The sequence below is a fragment of the Lipotes vexillifer genome, unplaced genomic scaffold (genome assembly GCF_000442215.2).
Source record: "Lipotes vexillifer unplaced genomic scaffold, Lipotes_vexillifer_v1.1 scaffold504, whole genome shotgun sequence".
Classification (NCBI taxonomy): Eukaryota; Metazoa; Chordata; class Mammalia; order Artiodactyla; family Lipotidae; genus Lipotes; species Lipotes vexillifer.
In genome coordinates, this window is record NW_006785225.1 from 688742 (window position 1) to 710401 (window position 21660).

A 21660-nucleotide genomic window follows, 5' to 3' on the forward strand; every position below is an offset into this window, starting at 1 on the left:
CTGTGTTGGGTCTTCGTTTCTGTGCGAGGGCTTTCTCTAGTTGTGGCAAGCGGGGGCCACTCTTCATCGTGGTGCGCGGGCCTCTCACTATCGCGGCCTCTCTTGTTGCGGAGCACAGGCTCCAGACGCGCAGGCTCAGTAGTTGTGGCTCATGGGCCTAGTTGCTCCGTGGCATGTGGGATCTTCCCAGACCAGGGCTCGAACCCGTGTCCCCGGCATTGGCAGGCAGATTCTCAACCACTGCGCCACCAGGGAAGCCCCCTGATCCTGTTTTATAGAAAGGTAAACAGGTTCAGAGTAGAGCAACTCTCTTAGGCTCACAAAATACACTGGTACCAAAACTAAAGATAGAAGTGGGTTTTCCTGAGCACCTGGGGAGAGGGTCAGCCAACCCCAAACACTGTCTTACCCCAAAACTGTCATTTGTGGCCCACACCATCCATTTCTCCCGGAGATGTCCCACCCCTGATGTCACAGGGCACAGAGGGCAAAGACAAGTGCCTTTGGAGGTGGGGGGTTTCCTGGGCATACAAGGTATCAGTAATCTCCCAAACCGTGACAGGCTGCCACATAGTGACTGAGATGTCTTGGGCAGATATTTATGGGGGCAAAAATGGAGTGACTGGGCCCTGGCCTGGATTCTGGAACCTGAGACAGGGCTTGGAGGCTTGCAATTAGTCAATTTAGAGGGCTTTGCTGAAATAGGTCAAGCTCAGCTCCAAAAGGGTGAGCCTATGTGTCCAAGTATACCCCCCTATGAGACGTCATCAGAAACCAGTTAAGGAAATGATGTTAGTGGCCACAGGCTTGAGTTAGTGTAAGGGTAAGACATTCTAGACATGGAAGGTTGACAGGCTGGACTCCCTTGGGGTACAGTGCTGAGGCTCTCTGTGACAGGCCTTTCCTCTGGGCAGGAACTGGCTGGGGACTTGCCGGCTGCCCCTGACTGAGACCATTTCTGAGGTGTACGAGCTCTGTGCCTTCCTGGACAAGAGGGACATCACCTATGAGCCAATGAAAGTGGCTCTGAAGACTCATCTGGAGCCGAGGACTCTGGCACCCATGGATGTGCTCAGTAAATAAAGAAGCTTCTCAGTTTGAATTCAACATCAGAGGAGGGTCTAGGGGATCACAGAGGAAAGATAAGGTTGGCTAGAACCAGGAACTGTAGATGGAACAGAAAAGGAAAGCTAGACTAACATCTGTGGGTTTCGCCTAAAAGGAAACTTTCCTGTTAGGTGACCCCTCCCCACCCCAAGCCCACAGGTAGCCTCAAGTAGTCCAGGCTGAGCAGTGCAGACTGACCCAGTTGGGGGGGGGGCCACATGGGACCCCAAGGGCATGCCTGCTCTGGCTCTGGGAGCCGATGCTATGCCCATTTGGTCCTCGCAGCCATCCAGGGAAGAATGATCCCTGGGTCCATTTAAGAAAAGAAGCAGAGGCTCAGGGAGGTAACTTGCTTATATTACTAGATCGTGTTCAAGCTGGGATTTAAATCTGAGTCTAAAGCCAATGTTGTTTCACCAGCTACCTATAACTGTTTCCTAACAAAAAGCGTTTTAGATCAATTTATGCTATATTACTATCATTCAGCAACATTCAGTACTTATTTGAGCACCTACCATATACCAGGACAGTAGGTAACACTAGAGGTACAGAAGAGAGCAAAACAGACCCAGTTTCTATCTTCTTGAGGTTCACAATCTAATTATATACCTCTTGGTTATATCATCTATTTATATACCCTTCATCCATTACAAAGCTCATTAGAAAGTGGTTCTTAATACAGAACAAAGCCTAAATCTAGTCACCCCAGGAAAAGGGTCATGAGTTCATCTTCCCAGAAGAAAGCCCCATTCTCCAGACATGCCTCGAGGCTTGGTCTCTATAGAAGTGATAGTGATTTGATGAGACGCTGGCTCTATGATATTTGCCAAACCATAAGCACAAACATACAGAGGGACTCCTAGCTCCGGTCTGAGTGGCCATGTGGAAAATTACACACCCAGCCAGAAGCAGTTAGCAAGGTAGGTAGAAAGGTACATCAGCCAAGCTTTCTTGGGAGAGGTGGGCCAGGGGAAGAACAGCAGTGCCCTTGGGGTTGGTGGCCCTCCCCCAGCCCAGAGTCACCAGCTGACCCTCCAAGCTGGTATTCTAAACCCACCTTGACACCCAGGAAACCATATGGTGAGCCACAGGGAAGGCCTGAGGATCAGAAAAGGTTGATGTCAGGGATTTCTGCTGCTTCTCAGACTAGGCAACAGAATATGACTGATGAAGATATTGTGTCTTAACATGTAATGGACAAAATGCCCTACCTAATTTCCCTTCTGGCCACGTGATGTGTTCCCTCTCATTGGTTTCCTTAGACGAGGAGTGGACGGCAGAAATCACTGTGTATTCCCCCCAACAGATCGTCAAAGTTTATGTTGGAAGCCACTGGTATGCAACCACCTTGCAGACCCTGCTGAAGGTACTGCTGGCCTGAGGCTGCCCTCGTCTCCTTTTGGCTTCTGCGGCTGAGAAGAATCTGTCACCTGACCTGTACACAGCCTTCAGCACCTGATTAAAACAAGGACCTTCCCTCTGCTCCATGGCCCAAAGTGCTTTTATTGTATGAGCAGCATTCTGGGAAGGCTTTTAGGAGTTTGGGTAGGGATGAGGCCAGTCTGAGGGGCCTGGACTGAGCAGGACATAGGGTGAGGTTCCAGATGCCTCAAGAGGGTGGTCTAGGAGCCAGCAAAACCTGAAGCAGAGATGATGTGCTTCTCCCTAGATGCTCTGCTCCTCATTATGGCTCCTTGTGGCCAACAAGATAAGGAGATGGAAATCCCAAAGCCTCTGCTCTAGAATGGTTAGGAAAACGAAGAGAAGGCTGACCTGCCCCTTAATAAGGACGTAGCCCTTTAACAGACTAACAAGAGTCTGGTGTCCAACCCTTTGCAGTATCCAGAACTGCTGTCCAACCCTCAGAGAGTGTACTGGATCACATATGGACAGACCCTACTGATCCATGGGGATGGCCAAATGTTTCGACACATTCTCAACTTCCTGAGACTTGGAAAACTATTTTTACCATCTGAATTTAAGTGAGTAAAGGAAGGAAATCATATAATGAAACCCCATCCCTCTTCAAGACGGAAATTTGAGTTTGTAGCCTTCAGGGAGATTATATTATTTCCAACATGTGAACTGCTGTTCAAGGCAGCAGCTCTGGAGGCTTATAACCCCACCCACACTCCCACCCCAGATGCCCAGTGCGACATCTTGTCATTTGCAGGGAATGGCCCCTCCTCTGCCAGGAGGTGGAGGAATACCACATCCCATCCCTCTCAGAAGCCCTTATCCAATGTGAGGCATACAAGTAAGGAAACTGCTCCTGACACCATGTTCTGAAGTTTGAACCTTTATATTCCTCTTGGAAATCCTGTCCTAAGTCTCACCTCCCAGTAGGACCTGCTCTCCTTAGAGTTAAGGGGGTGGAGCAGGCCCAGGATTGGGCAGGGACCTAAGCAAAACCCTTTAAAGCCCCTTCTCCCCTGCTGTCTAGAGTTAACTCCCAGCCAAAGGGCAGACCTGGTCGATGGACTAGTGGAAGCTTCTGCTTACTAACCAAACCCTCTTGGAGCCTGCAGGTCATGGATCCAGGAGAAAGAATCTGGAAATGAAGTTTTTCCCATCAGAAGGCTGCATGTGGTGACAGAAGGGCCAGGGTCACTGGTGGAGTTCAGTAGAGATGCCAAAGAGGTAAGTCCCAGCATTCTTTGGTTTGGTGTTATCCTGAAAGAGCACCAGCACAGGGCTCAGAGGGCAGACCGCTACTGAGGGGTATGGCAAAATGAAAGAGCCGGGCCTACATGGCTCCTGGCACAGTGACTGGTTTCTGAACCTGGAGGGAGACACAAGGAAATGCTGGCTGCCTATGGCCTGGGATGCTGATATGTCCCTTTGGTGTGTGAAAGGACCCTGGGCTGGTACCACCCCCACTCAGACTGAGCAAATATCAAATGTAAGACCCATGTGGGGGATGGGATTGTTCTGGGTAAGCAAGTGAAGTCTTAGAGACCCAGCTTATGAGATCTTGGGTAAGGCTTCGATGTGGAAGCACAAAGTGCCCAGAGCTGCTGTGTCCTCCCTCTCCAGACCACAGCTTGCATGCCTATGGAGTTCCAAGACTGCAGTGACAAGACTCCACGGAACAAGGCCAAGGGGACCCTGGCCAGGTCCAGCCAGATAGAGGAGGCTGAGCAGTACTTCCGGACAATCCAGGTGTCCCTGTGCCGAGGTGCCAAGAGGGCGGGTAATCCCAGCACATACTCACACTGTCCTGGTCTATGTGCCAACCCTAGACACTGGGGGGCCCACCCTGAGAGTCCTCCCACGAAGAAGTGTACCACAGTCAACCTCACACAGAAATCTGAAAGCAAAGACCCTCCTGTCACCCCCATGCAAAAACTCATCTCCCTGGTAAGGGAATGGGACATGGTCAATTGCAAACAATGGGAATTCCAGCCACTGCCAGGCCCCCCGAGCAGCTCCTTGGAGGAAGCCACCCTGCAGCTCCCCTCAGGAAGTGAGGCTGTTTCCCAGCCCAGCACCTCAGCTTCCTGGAAAGGCCATTACACAGCCTCAGAGAAGGACCCAGGCCCACAGGCAGGGGCTGGAGCTGGAACCAAAGACAAGGAGCCAGAGCCAACCTTTAAGCCATACTTCCCCATGAAAAGAGCTGTCACCTTGAAGGACTGGGGCAAGCAGAGCCCAAAGGAGAGAGGTGAGTCCTGTCCCATCCTTGACCTAATTCTCATTTACAACAGAGAAGGCAAACCTTGGCCAAGACCACAGAGCGAGTCAGTGATTAAGGGGGACTAGAGCTCTGCACTCACTGATGCCAAGCAGAAGACCCAGAAATGACAGGCACACTGGCATGACTTGGCGGCTTGAGAAACTACTTGAGGCATACGGGAGGAAGTACCTATAAAGTGATAGGAGCACAGAGAAGGGTTGGGGGCTGAGGAGTCAGCAGGGGAAAGAAGGAGAAGCCTTGGGTGCTTGAGGAAACACAAGTCATGCGTCTAGCAGCTGGAGACCAGGCTTCACATGAAGTGATAAAGAGATAAGGCTGAAGACATAAGGAAATCAGGACAGGTCTTGTGGGTCAGGTTCAGGACCTAGCAGTTTGTTCTGATCCTAAGGGGAGTGGACAGCCACTGAAGCTTTCTAAACAAGGAAGCAAGCAGTCAGGTGTGCATTTAGAAAGTTTGTTCCAGGGCAGAGGAAATGCAGCAGCAGGAGGATACGTGTTAGAAATGCCAAGATCATTCTAGATGAAACAAGTTAGGCAGTTGGAAGAAGCAGGAAAGTATCAGGCCAAGGAGGGGGCAGGTTTCTGGTTTGGGTGATTGCAAGGGGGTGGATGGTTACTGAGGTAGGAAGGACAAGAGAAGTAGGACTTGGGGAAGAGGACACATTGCATGTGAGGTACTGATGGATATCCAAGGGGCGAAGTCTGGAAGACAGGAGGGTATATGGGGACTGGGCTGAATAGACAGGTGTGTGTGTGGTGGGGAAGTGTGAAGCAGCCCAGGGAAATGAGCTGAGAACTGCTATGACGGACTGTTTCCTCTGCCCCTTCAAAGTCCTTCCTACAGTATTCTGTCATTTTCCCTTTTAGTGGCTCAGGCCCTGCTTGGAGGGGTCTTCTTGGGCCCCACCTGTGAGCCCCAAGCTGGTTTCTCAAGCATATTCTTTTTTTAAAAATTGTTTTATTTTCGGCTGCGCTGGTCTTTTTGCTGCACACGAGCTTTCTCTAGTTGCGGCAAGCTGGGGCTACTCTTAATTGCAGTGTGCAGGCTTTCTCATTGCGGTGGCTTCTCTTGTTGCAGAGCATGAGCTCTAGGACCATGGGCTTCAGGAGTTGCAGCACGTGGGCTCAGTAGTTGTGGCTTGAGGGCTCTAGAGCACAGGCTCAGTAGTTGTGGCACACAGGCTTAGCTGCTCCGCGGAATATGGGATCTTCCCGGAACAGAGATCAAACCCATGTCCCGTGCATGCGCAGGCAGATTCTTTTTTTTTTTAATAAATTTATTTATTTTTTATTTATTTATTTTTGGCTGTGTTGGGTCTTTGTTGCTGTGCACGGGCTTTCTCTAGTTGTAGCGAGCGGGGGCTACTCTTCATTGCAGTGGCTGGGCTTCTCATTGCAGTGGCTTCTGTTGTTGCGGAGCACGGGCTCTAGGTACGTGGGCTTCAGTAGTTGTGGCTCGGGGGCTCTAGAGCGCAGGCGCAGTAGTTGTGGCACGTGGGCTTAGCTGCTCTGTGGCACATGGGATCTTCCCGGAGCAGGAATCAAACCTGTGTCCCCTGCATTGGCAGGCAGATTCTTAACCACTGTGCCACCAGGGAAGTCCCTCAAGCATATTCTTCAGAATGGACATGCATCAACAACTCCCCAAAAAAGCTCCTCTCATAATTTTACTAAGATTTCCGGTACCCAGCTGGGTTATTATCAGCTCTATTTACTACCAGTCCTAGTTCAACAGAGGATTTGGAAAGTTCCTTGGAGTTCTGAAATTCAGGATTTGGCTTGCAGTGATTCAAGGGCAATGTAGAGAGGAGAGCCAGAACATGCCCCTGCCAGCCCAGGGTACCACTTCTGAGAAGCTGGAGGCAAAGGCTCGTGACTGACTGTACTGGTCTGTTGCCAGAGGTCTCCTCCCTGCTTGGGCTCTGAGGTGGCTTAAGGAGAGCCCTCTCCCCATGTTGTTTTCACAGAAAGTCCTGCCCCTGAACAGTCTCTGCCTGAGGCCAGTGAGGTGGACAGCACAGGGGTCATCCTCAAAGTGACCCACCCCCCCGTGGTGGGTACTGATGGCTCCTGCATGTTCTTTGAGGACAGCATCATCTATACCACACAGATGGACAACCTCAGGCACATGCCACCCACAGCCAGCCCCCAGCCCCGAGGTAAGGCTCTGGAGCCGTGCCTGGCCCTGCACTTTCTTGCAGAGATGCCTGAGCCCCCACCCAGGGTACTTCAGGGATACAGTCTCCCTTGGAAGCCCTACACCTCTCCCTTACTCCAGGCTGGCTCTAAGGCTCTAGCTGTGGCAGATGTGGCCACATCCACTCTCTCCTCCACAGAGGTGACTTTCCTGAGTTTCTCTCTGTCCTGGGAAGAGATGTTTTACGCGCAGAAATGTCACTGCTTCCTGACTGACATCATTCTGGATTCCATCAGGCAAAAGGACCCCAAAGCCATCACAGCCAAAGTGGTCTCCCTGGCCAACCGGCTGTGGGTACGTGTGATAGGCCGCAGGCCTTATTCCTTCTCCACTGTCCCCTTGCCTCCACAGTAAGTAGGCAAGGCAAGAGGAAGCAAGCCAAGATACGGGGTCAGGGGAATAAGGGGAAGAGGTCAGGGGCAGAAGGGCAGGGACAGGGAGACAGGGCAGCAGCATCTGGGCCAAGCCTTGGCCAAGAGGCAGTTTGAACTAAATGTATCCTCTGACCTCTGCAGCTCCTGCAGGCCCAGGGAAGCCCCTGAGCTGCATTCCACTCTGAGGGGCTGGGAGCAAATGTGTGTCACACTGCTGCCCCCAGCCCTGCCTGACTGTGGGCTCTTCTGGCAGACCCTGAACATCAGCCCCAAGCAGTTTGTGGTGGACTTGCTGGCCATCACTGGCTTCAAGGATGACCGGTACACCCAGGAACATCTGTACAGCTGGGTAGAGGTGAGGGCCACCTGCACCCCACTGGGAATGGCAACCCTCCAGATGCCTCAGATGGACACTGTCTTGCTGCATGAGGGCCAGGCCAGTGCTGCCCAGAAGGCAAGACAGGCAACTAGACCTCTAGTCTCTGGTAACCAGGGAGGGAGGAACAATGGATAAAATTAACCAGTCTAGAGTGGTCAAAAAGCAGTATTCAGGCCACTGGTTTTTGTAGTTTTCCTCCCATTTTACCAATTTAGCCTTCATCACTAACAACCCTGACTATACTCAGGGAAGCACATCACATGAGCTCAAGGTTTTAGGGTGTTGAAATCAGAGAAACTACTGGGAGTCAGATAGATATTTTCAATGACTGATACCAACTTCACCTACTCAGCCATGATGTCAATACTTTTGTACATTCTACACTTAAGCTGCTTTAAAGCAGTTTTTACAAAGAAAAGGAAAATGTTCAATAAAGGCAAAGGAATGACTCAGGTTTTTTGTTTTTTGATTCCTTAAAATAATTTTAGGATTCACATTTTTATTTTAACATTGTAGGTGAAAAAGATTTAGCTAATTTTTCATTAATCTGGCATTTCTGTAATCAAGTACATTATTATAACACCTTTCACTATAAACACAAAAGTGCCAAGTTACTATCCTCTGCTTAGTCTATTGAGTGGAAAGTGAAGTCAGCATCTACTAGAAAGTGGAAAACCAGTGGTAGGAAACATGCACTTTTGGCCCTCTATTCATTCTGTTGTGTACCCTGGTAGCCACTCCAAACCACAGGTCTGTGAGACGCCTTTAGGCAGAAGTGAGCTCAACAGCATCAAGTAGCCTTGCCTTGACCCTGCCCCCACCCAGATAGGAGGACCCCATCCACACAGCCAGGAAGTCAGGAATAAGACCAGCCTTTTCCTTCCAGCTCACGCTGCCTTTCGCCAGGAAATATGGCCGCTGTGTGGACCTGCTCATCCAGAGGGGCCTGTCGAGGTCTGTCTCTTACTCTCTCCTGAGCAAGTATTTACAAGATGGCTAAGGTGCCCAGAGAAGCTGCCCCACAAACACCCCATCCCATCGCCAAGGTTCATTTTAACCGGGGATGTCCCCAGAATGTGTGTGCCTGTCCAAGATGTGTTAGTTTATTTTTTATTATAAACAAAGAATAAGTCACAAGTCAAGGGTCTGGACTCCATCTCTGAGACACCAAAGACCTTACAACCAGTGAAATAATCTTAAACTGAAATCTATTCAAAAAGCTTTGAATCAATATAACCAAACTGACCCAGAAAAGAAGGGCCTGGGCCTAGGGAGCCAGGGCAGGCAAGAGTAAGAGTCCAACAGGGATGAGCTTGGCTTTGAGACCAGGGGTTGGGAAGCAGTGGCTAGGAACCCACCTGTATTCCTACTGAGGGGTGGGGCAGCCCAGTCACTAGATGTCCCACCAGCCTACAGCATAGAAACAAACACCCACCCTCTGTTCTGGGTGGGAACAACTAGGGTGGGAGCTGGAGATGGGGAGAGAAAAAGGGAACATGAGGCCAGGGGCCCAGAATCAGGGTGCTAGGCTCTGCGACCAGCATCCCCTGGAAAGGTCCCTGCTGATCTGTCCAATGACACAGACATCAGAAAGGGTAGTCGACAGGGCTGTGCATGTGGGCTGGATGCAACCCAGGTGCCACCCATGGCCTGGTCATAGCAGATCTTGAGAGAGGTGATGTTCCTTGGATCTAGCAACTCCTGGATCCACTGCCCACCTTCAAGCCCAGGCTCAGACCTGTGGTGCAAAGCTAGGCACGAACATGTATTTCCCTGGCTCGGGGTACAGGTGGGGTCTCTGAGGAATGGCTCTGACCTACCACCCCCATTTCCACCTAAAAGCAAGGCAGCCATAGGCCCAGGCAGGGCTGAGAAAGGGCTGGTGGGTATAAGGCTAAATGGAACTCACATAGGACAAGTCCTCCAGGCCCCTGCCCAAGGCCTGCCCTGACACACAGCTGCTGTCCGAGCCACTGGAGCCACTGGCTGATGGGCACTGGGAGACCTCTGAGTCCTCAGGAGCTAAGAAGGGAGACTGGGTGAGCTGTCAGCAGAGGAGGCCCAGACCCCAAGCCATGCCCTCCTGCCTCTGGCCAAGCCCAGACCTACTCAAAGATGGCTGGCTGCCCAGCTCAGCTTCAGTCTCCAGTACTGCTTCCTCTGGGAAGCTGGTGGAATACAGGGGCCAGCGGAAGCCCAGAACAGCTGGGTCTCTGTACAGATGCAGGTTGAGGGACCCCAGTACAGAGCAAGAAGCAGGGTCTCCAGAGAGGGAGCTTGAGGCCCCCAGGTAAGGGCTGTCATAGTCAAATGGGGCCACAGCAATGGAGGCCCGAGAGCGAACTTCTGTATGAGAAAGAAGGTCAGGTTGGGACAGGCCAGAGCCCAGGTGGGCCAAGGTCCTGATGGGAGCGCAGGCTAGGGCTGACAGAGGTCCATGTTGCCACCTGTGCAGCTCTCCTCACCCCAACCCCCATGCAGCCTGCCTGCTACCTTGGCACTTCAGGATATAGTTGACGGTGCGGTCGTTGATAGCTTCTTTGCTGGGGGCGATGTCCTGGAAGGCCTTGTTCCCCACACCCAAGGACACCATCTCAGCCATGCGCACCTCTGGGTGGAGAGTGGACATCTGGACGTGAGCCCAGCCCTTTATCACTCTTCCCCCTTATATTAGTCTCTCCTATACACCCATAGCCTGCAGATTGTCCTGTGTGCTGAGCCTTTCCCAACAATCCCATGAGGTGTCATAATTCTTCTTTTAAAGATGAGGCCTCTGACACTCAGAGGTTAATACTGTGTGCACAGTCTGAGACTGACTGCAGGACTGCCTGACTTTGGAGTTCTTTCCCCTGCGCTGGCTGCTGCTGAGGGACCTTTTCCACCCTCCCAAGTATTTCCAGGTCCCTAGGCCCTCCTTGGGGCCCCTCTGGGACAATGTGAGCTCTCCAAGGAGGGGAGTGTGGGGTGAAATGGGGCAGGGACCCACCCTTGTTGTGGACAGCCTGCCTCCAGAGCAGGCGGGAGATGTCAGCTGTCCAAGCCTGCTTCGTGGCCAAGCTGGCAGCTTGTAGCACAAAGGTGTCCCTGGCCTTGCAACGGCGAAACCAGACCTCAAAGCGCAGGTTGCTATCCCCACAGCATTCAGTGAGGCCAAGGTCTGCCATCTGTGTGGCCAGGAAAGGAGCTTAGTGAGGCACTGGGGGTGCAGGGGGCAGGGGGAGGGGTTGGGTGGGCCTACCTTGAAGGAGCGCTTGTAGGCAAATGTGTTGATGCCTTTGGGTCCTCGGCGAGGCTTGCTGAAAAGCAACAGCTCCTCAAAGAGGAAAACACGACGCAGGGACTTGTGGCGCCCAGAGCACACCGTGAACTCATCCTGTCGGACCAACTGCCCCTGTTCCTTGAGGTTGACCTGCCAAGTTGGGGCCCAGTGGGTTCCCAGCCTCTTCTGCCCCCTCCCTTCACACCCACTGCCCCTGCCCACCACAGCCTGCGATGACTCACATCGCAGCCCTGGATGGCATCCATGGCTAGCAAGTCATTGCCGTGTCGCAGCTGGAAGCGCACGAGGCTCTGGGCAGCCCGCAGGGCACTCAGCTCTGGCACGGTCCCTCCGCAGGCCCGTGCCAGCTCTTGCAGCAGCAGTGTGTACTTGCTCATGCGCTGGATGGGCTTCAGCAGATAGGAGGCTAAGTCCAAGTGGTCCCCCAGTGCTTGCTGCTTGTCCTGCCAGGTGCGTAAGAGACCGTCAGGGAGCTTCAGGTTACTTGCTCCATCCCCCCCTCCCACTACAGTCTCAGGCTCACCTACCCTGAAAAAGATGTGACCATAGCTGGTCATCAGGGCATCGGAGCATGGTTTATTCTTGCTGTAGAGTGCGTACATCCCAAACTGCACCCTCTGCAAAGATACACAGCTTGGTCTGTCTGGTGCAAATGGGCCAGCATCCAAGGGGGCCAAACCACTCTCAGTTTGGGAGGACCAAAATGCCTAAAGGTCCCAAGGAGGCCTCCCCACACAGAGCCAATGTGCCCTGCTTTGAATGACAGGTGATCTGGCAAGAGACACTGTGCGGAGAGGGGCTTGCCCTCAGGCCCTCTTGGGAAGAAGTCCCGCATACAGCTCTGCTGCTCCCACAGCTCTGAGGGCAGTGCTCTAATCTCACCTCACCTCGGACTACACCTTTCCTTGCTCACTACACTATGCTACACTGACTTCTCTCTTCCTTGACCACTGGGCCTCTTTCCTGCCCAGGGCTTTGCACTTGATCTTTCCTCTGGATGGAATGCTCTGACTGCAGCCCCTCCCTCTGGCCTTAGCTCAAACATCACCTCCTCTAAGCGGCCTCTCTAACTGCTCTCTCTAAAGGGGATAGCTTTGCCTTGCTGCTAACTCACAATCACCTATCTGTCCCATTTTTTTCCCCCTAACCTCAACTATAATATGGAATTATCTTTTTTACTTTTATGTCTCCTCTGCTAAACTAAGAGCACCCTGAAAAACAGGGACCGGTTGGTCCTGCTCATAGCTGTACCCATCATAGGGCCTGACCCCAAGCATATGCCCAATAGCTCTCTGTCGAATGTGGCAGAATCAGCCAGAGCCTGTACGGCCTGAGGAGCTTACATGGCGCAGGAAAGCATAGGCCACCCGGGGTGGGTGCTGGGTACAGGCCTCCAGCTCACGCAAGAAGAAATGGCGGTGGAAGTCCCGCAGCTTCTCCAGGTTGCCAAAGAGGTGGGCGCGCTTGCCACGGAGGCCCTGGGGCACATCAGGGCGATCGAGCTCGGGGAAGTAGTTCTCCATGGTGTAGTCAAGAGCGTGGACGTACTCCCGCTCTGTAGCCACCATCTCCGCCAGCACCAGCTGGAGTCTACCAGGTAGGTGGAATCAGGACCCAAGACATCTGCCCCGCTACACTGCCCTCCCCGCCCTGCTCACTGCCTACCTGTTGGGACTCCTGAGTTCAGAGCTACCTGGCAGAGGCATGGTGGGGCATGACCCTGACTGGGCACCAACTCCAGCCTCTGGTCTGTGGCAGGCAGCCACAATGGCCTCATGGTGGCAGTGGTGGGCAGATTCTCTGAGACTCAGTCCCAGATTCCGATCAAGGCTGTATGCCTTCCTCAGGGGAGGGGCAGCAGGTACAGCCAGTACCCGGCTGACACACAAGCTAGCTCTGCTACCTGTCAGTGGTGGCTTCAGAGCAGCTTCCAACTTCTGGTCCAGGGCCAGCCAGGTGTCCTGGCACCGCGCCCAGGCCCAGCGGCACTCCTGGCGGATACCCTCAGATCCCAGCCCTGTGGCTAGAGCCCACATCTTTCGGAAGTGGGCAGGAGGCAAGTCAGGATGCTTGGTCCAATGCAGCTGCAGCCGTTGCAGCACAACCCCTGGGCGTTCCTGTTCCAGCTCTGCCAACACCCGCTGCCCCTCCTCAGCCCACATCAAGGCCTGCAACACCAAAGCCAGATAGGCACTGAGGAAGGATCCCACCAAGACTGCTGAGCCTTCTCCTCTACCTCCCCCCATCCCCACAGAATGTTGGCCTCAGGCTGCATCCTCAGTGGTAGGATTTTGGGGTCAGACTGAAGACAAGAAGAGAAAACAGGCAAGGTATACAACAAAGCTCAAGCTGTCGTAGAGCTGAGCAGCCACCCCTCTGGCTTCACTGACCACCTGGAGCCAGGGATGGGACCCCCTCACCCACCTGCTTGAAGAACTGCAACAGCCTCTCAGCATCTGCCAGCCGCTGCCGCCGCTGGGCTAAAGCCCTACAGAAGTCAATCAACTGGGCTTGCAGCGTCAGAAAGCGGGCCCCAGAGGGGCCCAGTTCAGCCACATCCCAGCCAACCAGTGGCTGCAGAAGTTTCTCTCCTCGCCTGACCTGCTCCTGGAGACAGAGACTGGGCTCACCAAGCCTGGGCCTGGTAGTGCAGCTCGCGAGCCCTGGTCTTTTCCACAGATGTCTACATGTCCTCATCAGTCACTTCTGTGAAGACCTTCCGTCCACCCCCAACCCATTCCCCTCTCTCTCCGTGCTCAATGAACAAGTAACTAAACTCACCTGGGCAATTCGGTCCAGGTCCCAAAAAGGGCCTTGGGCCTGAAGCAGCATGTCCAATGAGGGTTCCCTTGGCTCCTCAAGTGCTGGCCAACCCACCTGCTGTAGCCACACTTCAATCTGCAGGAGTACAAACAAAGAAAAGAGAGCTGCTGTGAGGTGGGGGTGATGCTTGAGATTAAAGGTGACGCCCACCTGTGCAGATAGTTCTCACCTGGTGCAGCTCGCCCTCCTGGGCCTCCAGCATCTGGACCAACTCCAGTGCTTGTACTCGCTGGTTACTCTGCAGGGTCAGTTGGTGCAGCAATCCATCCACACGACCATACAGCTCCTCAACCTCATCCACTGCAGGCCTGGTGCACGGTACATGTCTTAGCACCCCTGCTGAGTGCCTAGCTCCACTCCACCCTGTCCTAGGACCACAATCCTGGCTGGTTCTGAGCCAGCCACTGAGTCCTTGGCATGGGATATGGTGGGCTGGGGAAAGATCTGAGCTTGCACCTACCTGTAGTCTGGGCTCAGGGTCACCTCTGGAACCTCCTGCTTCAGCCATGCCAGCTCCAAGGCTCCCTGGCACTGTAGCCATGCCAACTGAGGTGAGTCTAGCACATGCTGCATCAGGACCCGTGCCTGCTGCAGCAGCCGACCAACTTCCTGTGATTAAGGGCAACAGGCAGTGGAGGTGTGCACGGGAGAAGAGGAAGAAGATAGGGAGCATTCGGGGAGGTGCTGAAAGGAGACACTCACCCCAGACTCCATGGGCTGGGGCACAGCCTTCATGCTCTCAATGGCCCCCTGGAGCAGGGCACAAAGCACCTGGCAGCTCTGCAGTAGGGTTTCCAGACGCTGTGAGCAGAGGCAGGCATGACCAGGGCAGTGCACAGTGCTAGTCCCAAGCATCTTGGATCCCAGGCCACTGCACTGCTCAAGCCAGCCCAGGGGAGCCTCCTCTGCTGGCCAGATTGCCTGCCTACCCAGCCTATGCCCCACCCAGTGCACTGACCATCCGGAAGCCCAGCCAGGCTTGGTGGCAGTAAGGCAGGCCTCCTCCTAGTGAAGTGGGCAACCCCGAGGTGGAGATGTGGGTCAGCAGGCTCTGATCAGAGGACAGCTGCTCTAACTGCAAAAAAAGAAGGTGTAGTGGACTCAGGCCTGGTGGGGAAGTGCCCCACCTCCACCCTGGCCAAAATGGCTCAGTCCCTACCTGCAGCCCTGAAGGCACCTCCTGAGGCATCTTTCCCATTAGCAGCACCTGGTGCACCGACCCTGGGGCTGCTTCCTGCAAGGAATCTGAGCTCAGCCCTGCTCCTAACCCTATAAAAAGGGTTGGGGGGGAAGAGGAGAGCTATAATCCTGTACTCACTTGCAGCTGGCCGAGCCCCCAAAAGAGGGAAGAGATTGGGGAACAAATTCGGGCGTCCACTAACACGGTCAGTCCCAGGGCCTGTACTTTGGGCCTAAAGGAGCAGGCTTTGGTTCAGTATCTATTTCCACAACCCTGCCATCCCCTTGCTCAGGTTCTGTCCCCCAACCTCCACCCCGCAACCTGGGGATGCTTCGCAGGTAGAGCAGGAGGCGGATGAGTTCATGGCTGCGGCACTTGGGGTGAAGCCAGGCCGGGTTATGGGCACTCAGAAGCAGCACTGCCCTGCCTTCTACATCCCGAGTGCCTGTGCAGAGAAGGCAGTGAACACCTGCACAATCAAGTCACTCCAACTCTTCTGCCTCTAGTGTCTCCCAGTTACCTGGCAGGGCAGCCAGGCCACTGGCAAGCAGCTCCCAGGCGAGGTCTTGGGCCAGGAGGCAGTCAGTGGACTTAAGGAGCCTGGATCCGTTGGGGTCTTGGGAGGGAAAATGGCTTGGGTCTACATTGGGCCATTTACCCAGAGACCCCTACGTGAACTTGGGCCTCCCCTCCTCCAGGTACCCTCACTCCCTTCCAAGTCTTTCCTTCCTTACCTGCCTCCAGTAGCTCTGACGACGTCTCAGATAAAAGATCTCCGAGGTTCACAGGGTCACTGTCCAACCCTTCAGGGTCCAAGCGGATTGGCATTGCCCTGCCTGAAACTGAGTCCCCTGCCAAGCCTCCTCCTTGGCTGTCACTCTCACCCTGTGCCAGACTAAGGTGGGAGAACACTGGGCATAGGAGGATCTCCATTCCAGAGGAGGCTGGTTCCTTCCGCTGGACTAAGGAACCTCCTAATACGCCCCTCTGGCCATCCCCCGCCCCATCTGCAACCTTCTGTCCTGGAGGTGACTGAAGCTCACCAGGCAGAGGGCTGCCCTGTAGCCCTTCCCCCTGGGCTGCCCCTGCTGGTGGGCTCGGAGGATTGGGGTCCTGCATCTGGAGGGCAGGTTCCCCCTCATCCCAGGCATCTCTGAAACTGCACACAGCAAACCTCCAGTCGGTGGCGTGGCCCTGGGGGGCTGAGGACTCATCCCCATCCTCCAGGGGCCCTTCCATCACCCCTTCCTTAAGGGTGGGCCTGCTCCCGGCAAGTGGCAGAGGGGCTAAGCCCTAGGTGTGAACTGAGGCCTCAGCTCATCCAGGAAACAGGTTGAAGATGGTTGGGTAGGGATGCGTGGGCGATGCAGGCAGAAGGCACTAGGCCGTAGGAGGTGCCAGTCTTGGCGCCCGGCTCAGGGAGTGCAGTCAGTGCCGCAGTTCAGGCCTGAGGAGCGGGGAAAAGAGCCGATGTGTCTCCCTCCAGCTCACGGCTCGCGGGTCCACGTTCACGTGGGCCTTCGCCGGGAGGGCCGGAAGCTCGAACGCTCACTTGCCGCCACGCTGGGCGGGCCTACGCAGGTGGGACGCTCACGGGGTGGGCGGAGCGCTGCCTCGTGCTCTCGCTCCCGTGGGCCCAGCCGACCCTGGACCTCCCTCCTCCCGCCACCGGGGGACTTGCGCGCCCGCTCCCTCGCTCGCCCGCCCGCCGCACTCACGCCCGGGGTACGCGCTGAGGGGAACCCCGAACCTGGGAGGCCAGGCAGCCAGAGCCCTCGAACGTACCACACCGCCGCCTCGACGGCGGGTACGGCGCGGCGCCTGGCGTTGACGGGCGCCGCCTCCTGGCCGCGGGGGCGGAAACGAGCGCGGCAGAGGACCGGGCGCCACGCCGCACTGCCCCCTGGGGGCCGGAGGACGCAGCCACAGCCCGGCTGTCACTCTCACCCTGTGCCAGACTAAGGTGGGAGAACACTGGGCATAGGAGGATCTCCATTCCAGAGGAGGCTGGTTCCTTCCGCTGGACTAAGGAACCTCCTAATACGCCCCTCTGGCCATCCCCCGCCCCATCTGCAACCTTCTGTCCTGGAGGTGACTGAAGCTCACCAGGCAGAGGGCTGCCCTGTAGCCCTTCCCCCTGGGCTGCCCCTGCTGGTGGGCTCGGAGGATTGGGGTCCTGCATCTGGAGGGCAGGTTCCCCCTCATCCCAGGCATCTCTGAAACTGCACACAGCAAACCTCCAGTCGGTGGCGTGGCCCTGGGGGGCTGAGGACTCATCCCCATCCTCCAGGGGCCCTTCCATCACCCCTTCCTTAAGGGTGGGCCTGCTCCCGGCAAGTGGCAGAGGGGCTAAGCCCTAGGTGTGAACTGAGGCCTCAGCTCATCCAGGAAACAGGTTGAAGATGGTTGGGTAGGGATGCGTGGGCGATGCAGGCAGAAGGCACTAGGCCGTAGGAGGTGCCAGTCTTGGCGCCCGGCTCAGGGAGTGCAGTCAGTGCCGCAGTTCAGGCCTGAGGAGCGGGGAAAAGAGCCGATGTGTCTCCCTCCAGCTCACGGCTCGCGGGTCCACGTTCACGTGGGCCTTCGCCGGGAGGGCCGGAAGCTCGAACGCTCACTTGCCGCCACGCTGGGCGGGCCTACGCAGGTGGGACGCTCACGGGGTGGGCGGAGCGCTGCCTCGTGCTCTCGCTCCCGTGGGCCCAGCCGACCCTGGACCTCCCTCCTCCCGCCACCGGGGGACTTGCGCGCCCGCTCCCTCGCTCGCCCGCCCGCCGCACTCACGCCCGGGGTACGCGCTGAGGGGAACCCCGAACCTGGGAGGCCAGGCAGCCAGAGCCCTCGAACGTACCACACCGCCGCCTCGACGGCGGGTACGGCGCGGCGCCTGGCGTTGACGGGCGCCGCCTCCTGGCCGCGGGGGCGGAAACGAGCGCGGCAGAGGACCGGGCGCCACGCCGCACTGCCCCCTGGGGGCCGGAGGACGCAGCCACAGCCCACCCGCCAGGCCCGACGGCAGCCGCCTGAGCCGGCCGGAAAGCGCGAAAACGCGGGCTCTCGCAGCGCCCCCGGCCCATCCGCCCTCTCGTCCCCCGCGGGCCCGGACGCCTAGCTTCACCGCCCTCCCCCGCGCCGCCGCCCAAGCCCCCGCTGACTTTGACTTGGCTTCTCAGTTCGCCGGTTGGGGCAGCGACCAACGGCCTTCCCACCGCGCCTGCTCAGCGCGCCGGAAGAGCTCCCCCGCTGGGGAAGGCTGCGTAGGTGCGCGAGGGTGAGTGAGCAAGGGGTCCACCTGGGGCTGAGGGAAGGGGCTTGCAGGGTGGCGGCGGAGGGGAGGGGGGCGCTTCTGCTCCTGAATGCACGCAGGATGCGGGGAGCCCTACCACAGCCTCCCTCAGCAAGACAAGGAGCACTCGTTCCTGTCAGCTGGGAGAAGAAAAGTGTGGGCCCAGGGGCCCAGGAGGCCTCTAGGAAGAGAGACACCCTAAACCCAGGCCAGCTGCTTGGTGCTTCTGGCAGCCAGTAGGGGTATCTTCATGGAGGGTGGGAGGGAGGGGCCCTTCCGTTGCAGACCCCTTCTTCCTTCCAGTCCTCAGTCCCAGGCACCAAGAACCAGGTTGTATTATCCCATGATGGGCTGCTGTTTGGGTTAGAGGGAAGGAGGAGGCAGGGAGGGGGCTCTGTGGTGGGAGCTGACCCAGACCTGCCAGGAATCCACCAATCCGCCAGGCCCAGCCCCACCACTCGCTTGCGCTTGCGTTCCTGCACTTCTTTCATATACACTCCCTCCCCAGCCCCACACCCCTCCTACAAAATCCCACCGAGGAGGCTGAGACTGAGGTCAGGATTCTGGAGCCAGAGGGCCAGCTCTGCTCCTCCACTTACCTGATGGGTGAGCTCCAGCAACTCATTTCTCTTTGAGCCTCATCTTACTCACCTGTTAAAAAAAAAAAAAAAGGAAGAAAAAACAAAAGAAAGTCATTCTTTCCTCCTGGGATTGCCCCAAGAACTAGGAAAGACCCTGTATGTCGAAGGTCCACTTGCTGCCAGCTCTTGGGCATTGTTCGTGTCCTGCCCCTCATTTCATCCTCAGTTGGGGGACCCTGAACTGGTGAAAGTCACTTGGGCAGCTGACCTGTGAGATCTCTCCCAGTTCTGAGGTGTGAAGTCCCTTTGGGGCATGTGGACCTGCTGTGTCCCATAACATGCTCAGGCCCTTGGTTCCTTGTGGGGAGAGGGCAGTGGGTGCAGTGGCTTCCCTGGCTCTAAGGTAGTCACCTCCTTCATGAGCCCAGGGAGGCTGCCAGAGGAGGGAACCTGGGCATCAGAAGCAGGCACAGAGGGAACAATAGCAATCCTCCCCTCCCCACCATCGCAGCTGCCATGTCAGCACCAAGTCCAGGTTCTCAGAGCAGCTGCCCGGGAGCCTTCTTCATGAGGGTATCTGGCTGTGAGTGAGGAGCCTTGGAGTTGTCCTGCTCCATCCCCAACCCCCAGCAGGCCCTCTCATCCCACCCTCCTCTAGCTTCAGCGAGCATCAGGACCAACCTTGGCTCCCTCCCCAGCTGTCCTAGAGCCGCCCCACTGAGTCACTGCCTCCAGCTCCCTCCCTCCCCTTCTGCCGCCCACTGTCTGCCCACCCCCACCCACCAGCCAGGCCCCCTGTGAGCCCTAAGAGCTGGTTGGACCTGCTGGCAGCCACATGTACCCCTCCAGTGCTAAGAGAGACCTCAAGCCACAGGCCATAACTGACCCCAGCACCCCTGAGCGCAGGCAGACAGACTGATTCAGCGGCAGGGCCAGGCCTTGGTTTATTCACTCTACATAGAATGTATGCTGTAAACTTTGCGAAGACAGAGACTGTGTTTTATCCACTTCTATACTTCTAGCACCTAGTACAGGGCCTGGAATAAATGTTGAGGGGTGCCTGAGACTGGTCGCACTACTCCTGTCCTCCTGAGGTTCCCCATTTATGAGCCAGATATAAACCAGAGTCACAAATGGAGACAGATTCAGAGGCTCGGTCTGAAAGGGATGCAGAAGAGGCAAAGAGCTGCAGGATGCACAGCCCCAGGATGGCAAAGATACAGATAGAAATGGGGACAGACTGAGCCTAGTGGGGAGCACTGGGGGCTGGGCCTGGAGCCAGCCTGTGCCAATGACCACAGCAGGCTCTGTGGGCTGAGCTTGCAGGACTGAACAGTGACTCATGGGGCCCATCTCTGTGGCTCTCCTGGCAGCAAAATCTACTCACAGCAGCCTTTTCCACTGAGATCATAAAATGGGGATAGGCCTCCCTCCTCTGCCCCTTCCCCAGCCTTCCCTCAGCTTTGCATTTCTTACCAACATGACTCAACCAAAAATGAAGTGGGAGCTGTGTGCCTCAAGGGGCCTCTAGTGATAAGAGAGCCACAATCATTGCCCTCATTCCATCCCAAACCTCACATACCCTTTTTAGTACTGCCCCAGACAGTTAAGTTGACAGATACCCTAAACCCTCCAGATCTCTCACCTCTGGCCTGAATAACTCCAGACTCCTTAGTGTGGTCTTCAAGACCTTCTAGAGGCATCACAGCCTTGCTGACCAGCTCTTACACAGGCCTGGAAAACTCATCTGATCACCAGTCTTGTCTCAAACTGTCTCCTGTACCTGGAATGCCCATGTCCATCTCCCCAGGTCAAAATCCTTCCTCCTTCAAGGCACTGGAGGCCACTTCTGCCATCCTGCCTAGTCAGCTGGTGACTTGCTTGCTCTCCTGCATCCCAGGTGCTTGCCTCCTCCCGGCTGTGCTCACCTGCTTTCTTACCCTCAGTCTGCTCATCTCTGACCAACCCTATTTGCCTGGAAGTCCCCCCTTTCTTTTACCCAGCTCCAGGCCCAGGAACCCCTCTGCACCCCCCTCCCCTACACCATCAGTTGTCTGATGATGGGGATTTTATTTCTAAACCTTTCTAATCTCGTAATTTTTGAAGGATGTGGTGTCTGGGCCACCTTCCTCTGGAGACCTGGTTAAGATTACAAATGGCTGGGCTCCTGTAGACCTGCTGAGTCAGAACCTTTGGGGTAGGCCCAGGAATCTGTGTTTGACAAGCTCCCAGTGATTCTGATACTGAGGTCTGAGAATGGCTGCCTGCCCTCTTCAGCACAAGCACCTTCACATCCCTGGGCTGCTGGAGGAGCCTCCCAACAGGTCTTCCATTTCTAGCCTTTCCTCCTACCAACCCTTCCTCCACGTGTGGTTTCATACATCCTCCACCTAGCACCAGCTACATTCGAGCTCCCTAATGCGCATCACTGCCCACACTCCCCAGATCATAATTCTCCAGGCTGGCTTTCTGCCACCTCCAAAACTCAGTGGGGTTACCCCACCCAAGCCTTTGTGTCCCTGGCTGGTCTCTCCCCAGCACATCACCCACTGCTCCTTGCTTTTCACCATGTGTGCTCCAGATACCTTTTATTCATGCTGCTCTTCCCACCTAGAATGCACCCATGCAATTTTGCCCATGTTGTCAGAGCCCCTCCACACACACACACTCATGCTCCTCCCAAAGCCCTCCCAGATTTCCTCAAGGCCTCACATGTTCCTTGGCTTGTAATGTAACACCAATGATGACAAACATTATAA

The 21660-nt window shown here is 55.6% G+C and overlaps 2 protein-coding genes across 2 annotated transcripts in view; one reads left to right on the plus strand and one right to left on the minus strand.

The window, feature by feature from the left end:
• The window catches only part of KCTD19 (potassium channel tetramerization domain containing 19), a 31942-nt gene extending 23051 nt beyond the window's left edge, over positions 1-8891 (plus strand). The window contains exons 7-16 of the mRNA XM_007457286.1: positions 915-1075; positions 2370-2473; positions 2947-3089; positions 3281-3364; positions 3636-3747; positions 4144-4771; positions 6772-6963; positions 7141-7295; positions 7629-7730; positions 8641-8891. Coding sequence (XP_007457348.1) covers positions 915-1075; positions 2370-2473; positions 2947-3089; positions 3281-3364; positions 3636-3747; positions 4144-4771; positions 6772-6963; positions 7141-7295; positions 7629-7730; positions 8641-8754 — 1795 coding nt within the window. The 3' untranslated portion in view covers positions 8755-8891. The remainder of the gene's footprint in view (positions 1-914; positions 1076-2369; positions 2474-2946; positions 3090-3280; positions 3365-3635; positions 3748-4143; positions 4772-6771; positions 6964-7140; positions 7296-7628; positions 7731-8640) is intronic.
• Positions 3715-16279, minus strand: PLEKHG4 (pleckstrin homology and RhoGEF domain containing G4). Its single transcript, XM_007457285.1, has 21 exons — positions 15772-16279; positions 15558-15653; positions 15359-15482; positions 15176-15269; positions 15017-15091; positions 14816-14932; positions 14560-14658; positions 14318-14466; positions 14027-14165; positions 13816-13932; positions 13459-13641; positions 12700-13202; positions 12378-12624; positions 11562-11651; positions 11256-11477; positions 10993-11163; positions 10741-10918; positions 10248-10364; positions 9864-10100; positions 9664-9776; positions 3715-3780 (listed from the first exon to the last, which is right to left on the minus strand). Exons 1-21 carry the CDS (start codon positions 16274-16276, stop codon positions 3715-3717), a joined length of 3642 nt encoding a protein of 1213 aa, XP_007457347.1. The 5' UTR covers positions 16277-16279.
• Between the last annotated feature and the right edge of the window lie 5381 nt (positions 16280-21660).

Coding starts and splice junctions, on each gene's coding strand:
- PLEKHG4 (XM_007457285.1), bottom strand. CDS start 16,276: ATGGAAGGGCCCCTGGAGGATGGGGATGAGTCCTCAGCCCCCCAGGGC. Junction 14,166..14,317: donor ACCCTGAGCCCAGACTACAG/GTAGGTGCAAGC, acceptor ACCGTGCACCAG/GCCTGCAGTGGATGAGGTTG. Junction 10,919..10,992: donor CCTACAAGCGCTCCTTCAAG/GTAGGCCCACCC, acceptor CTGGCCACACAG/ATGGCAGACCTTGGCCTCAC.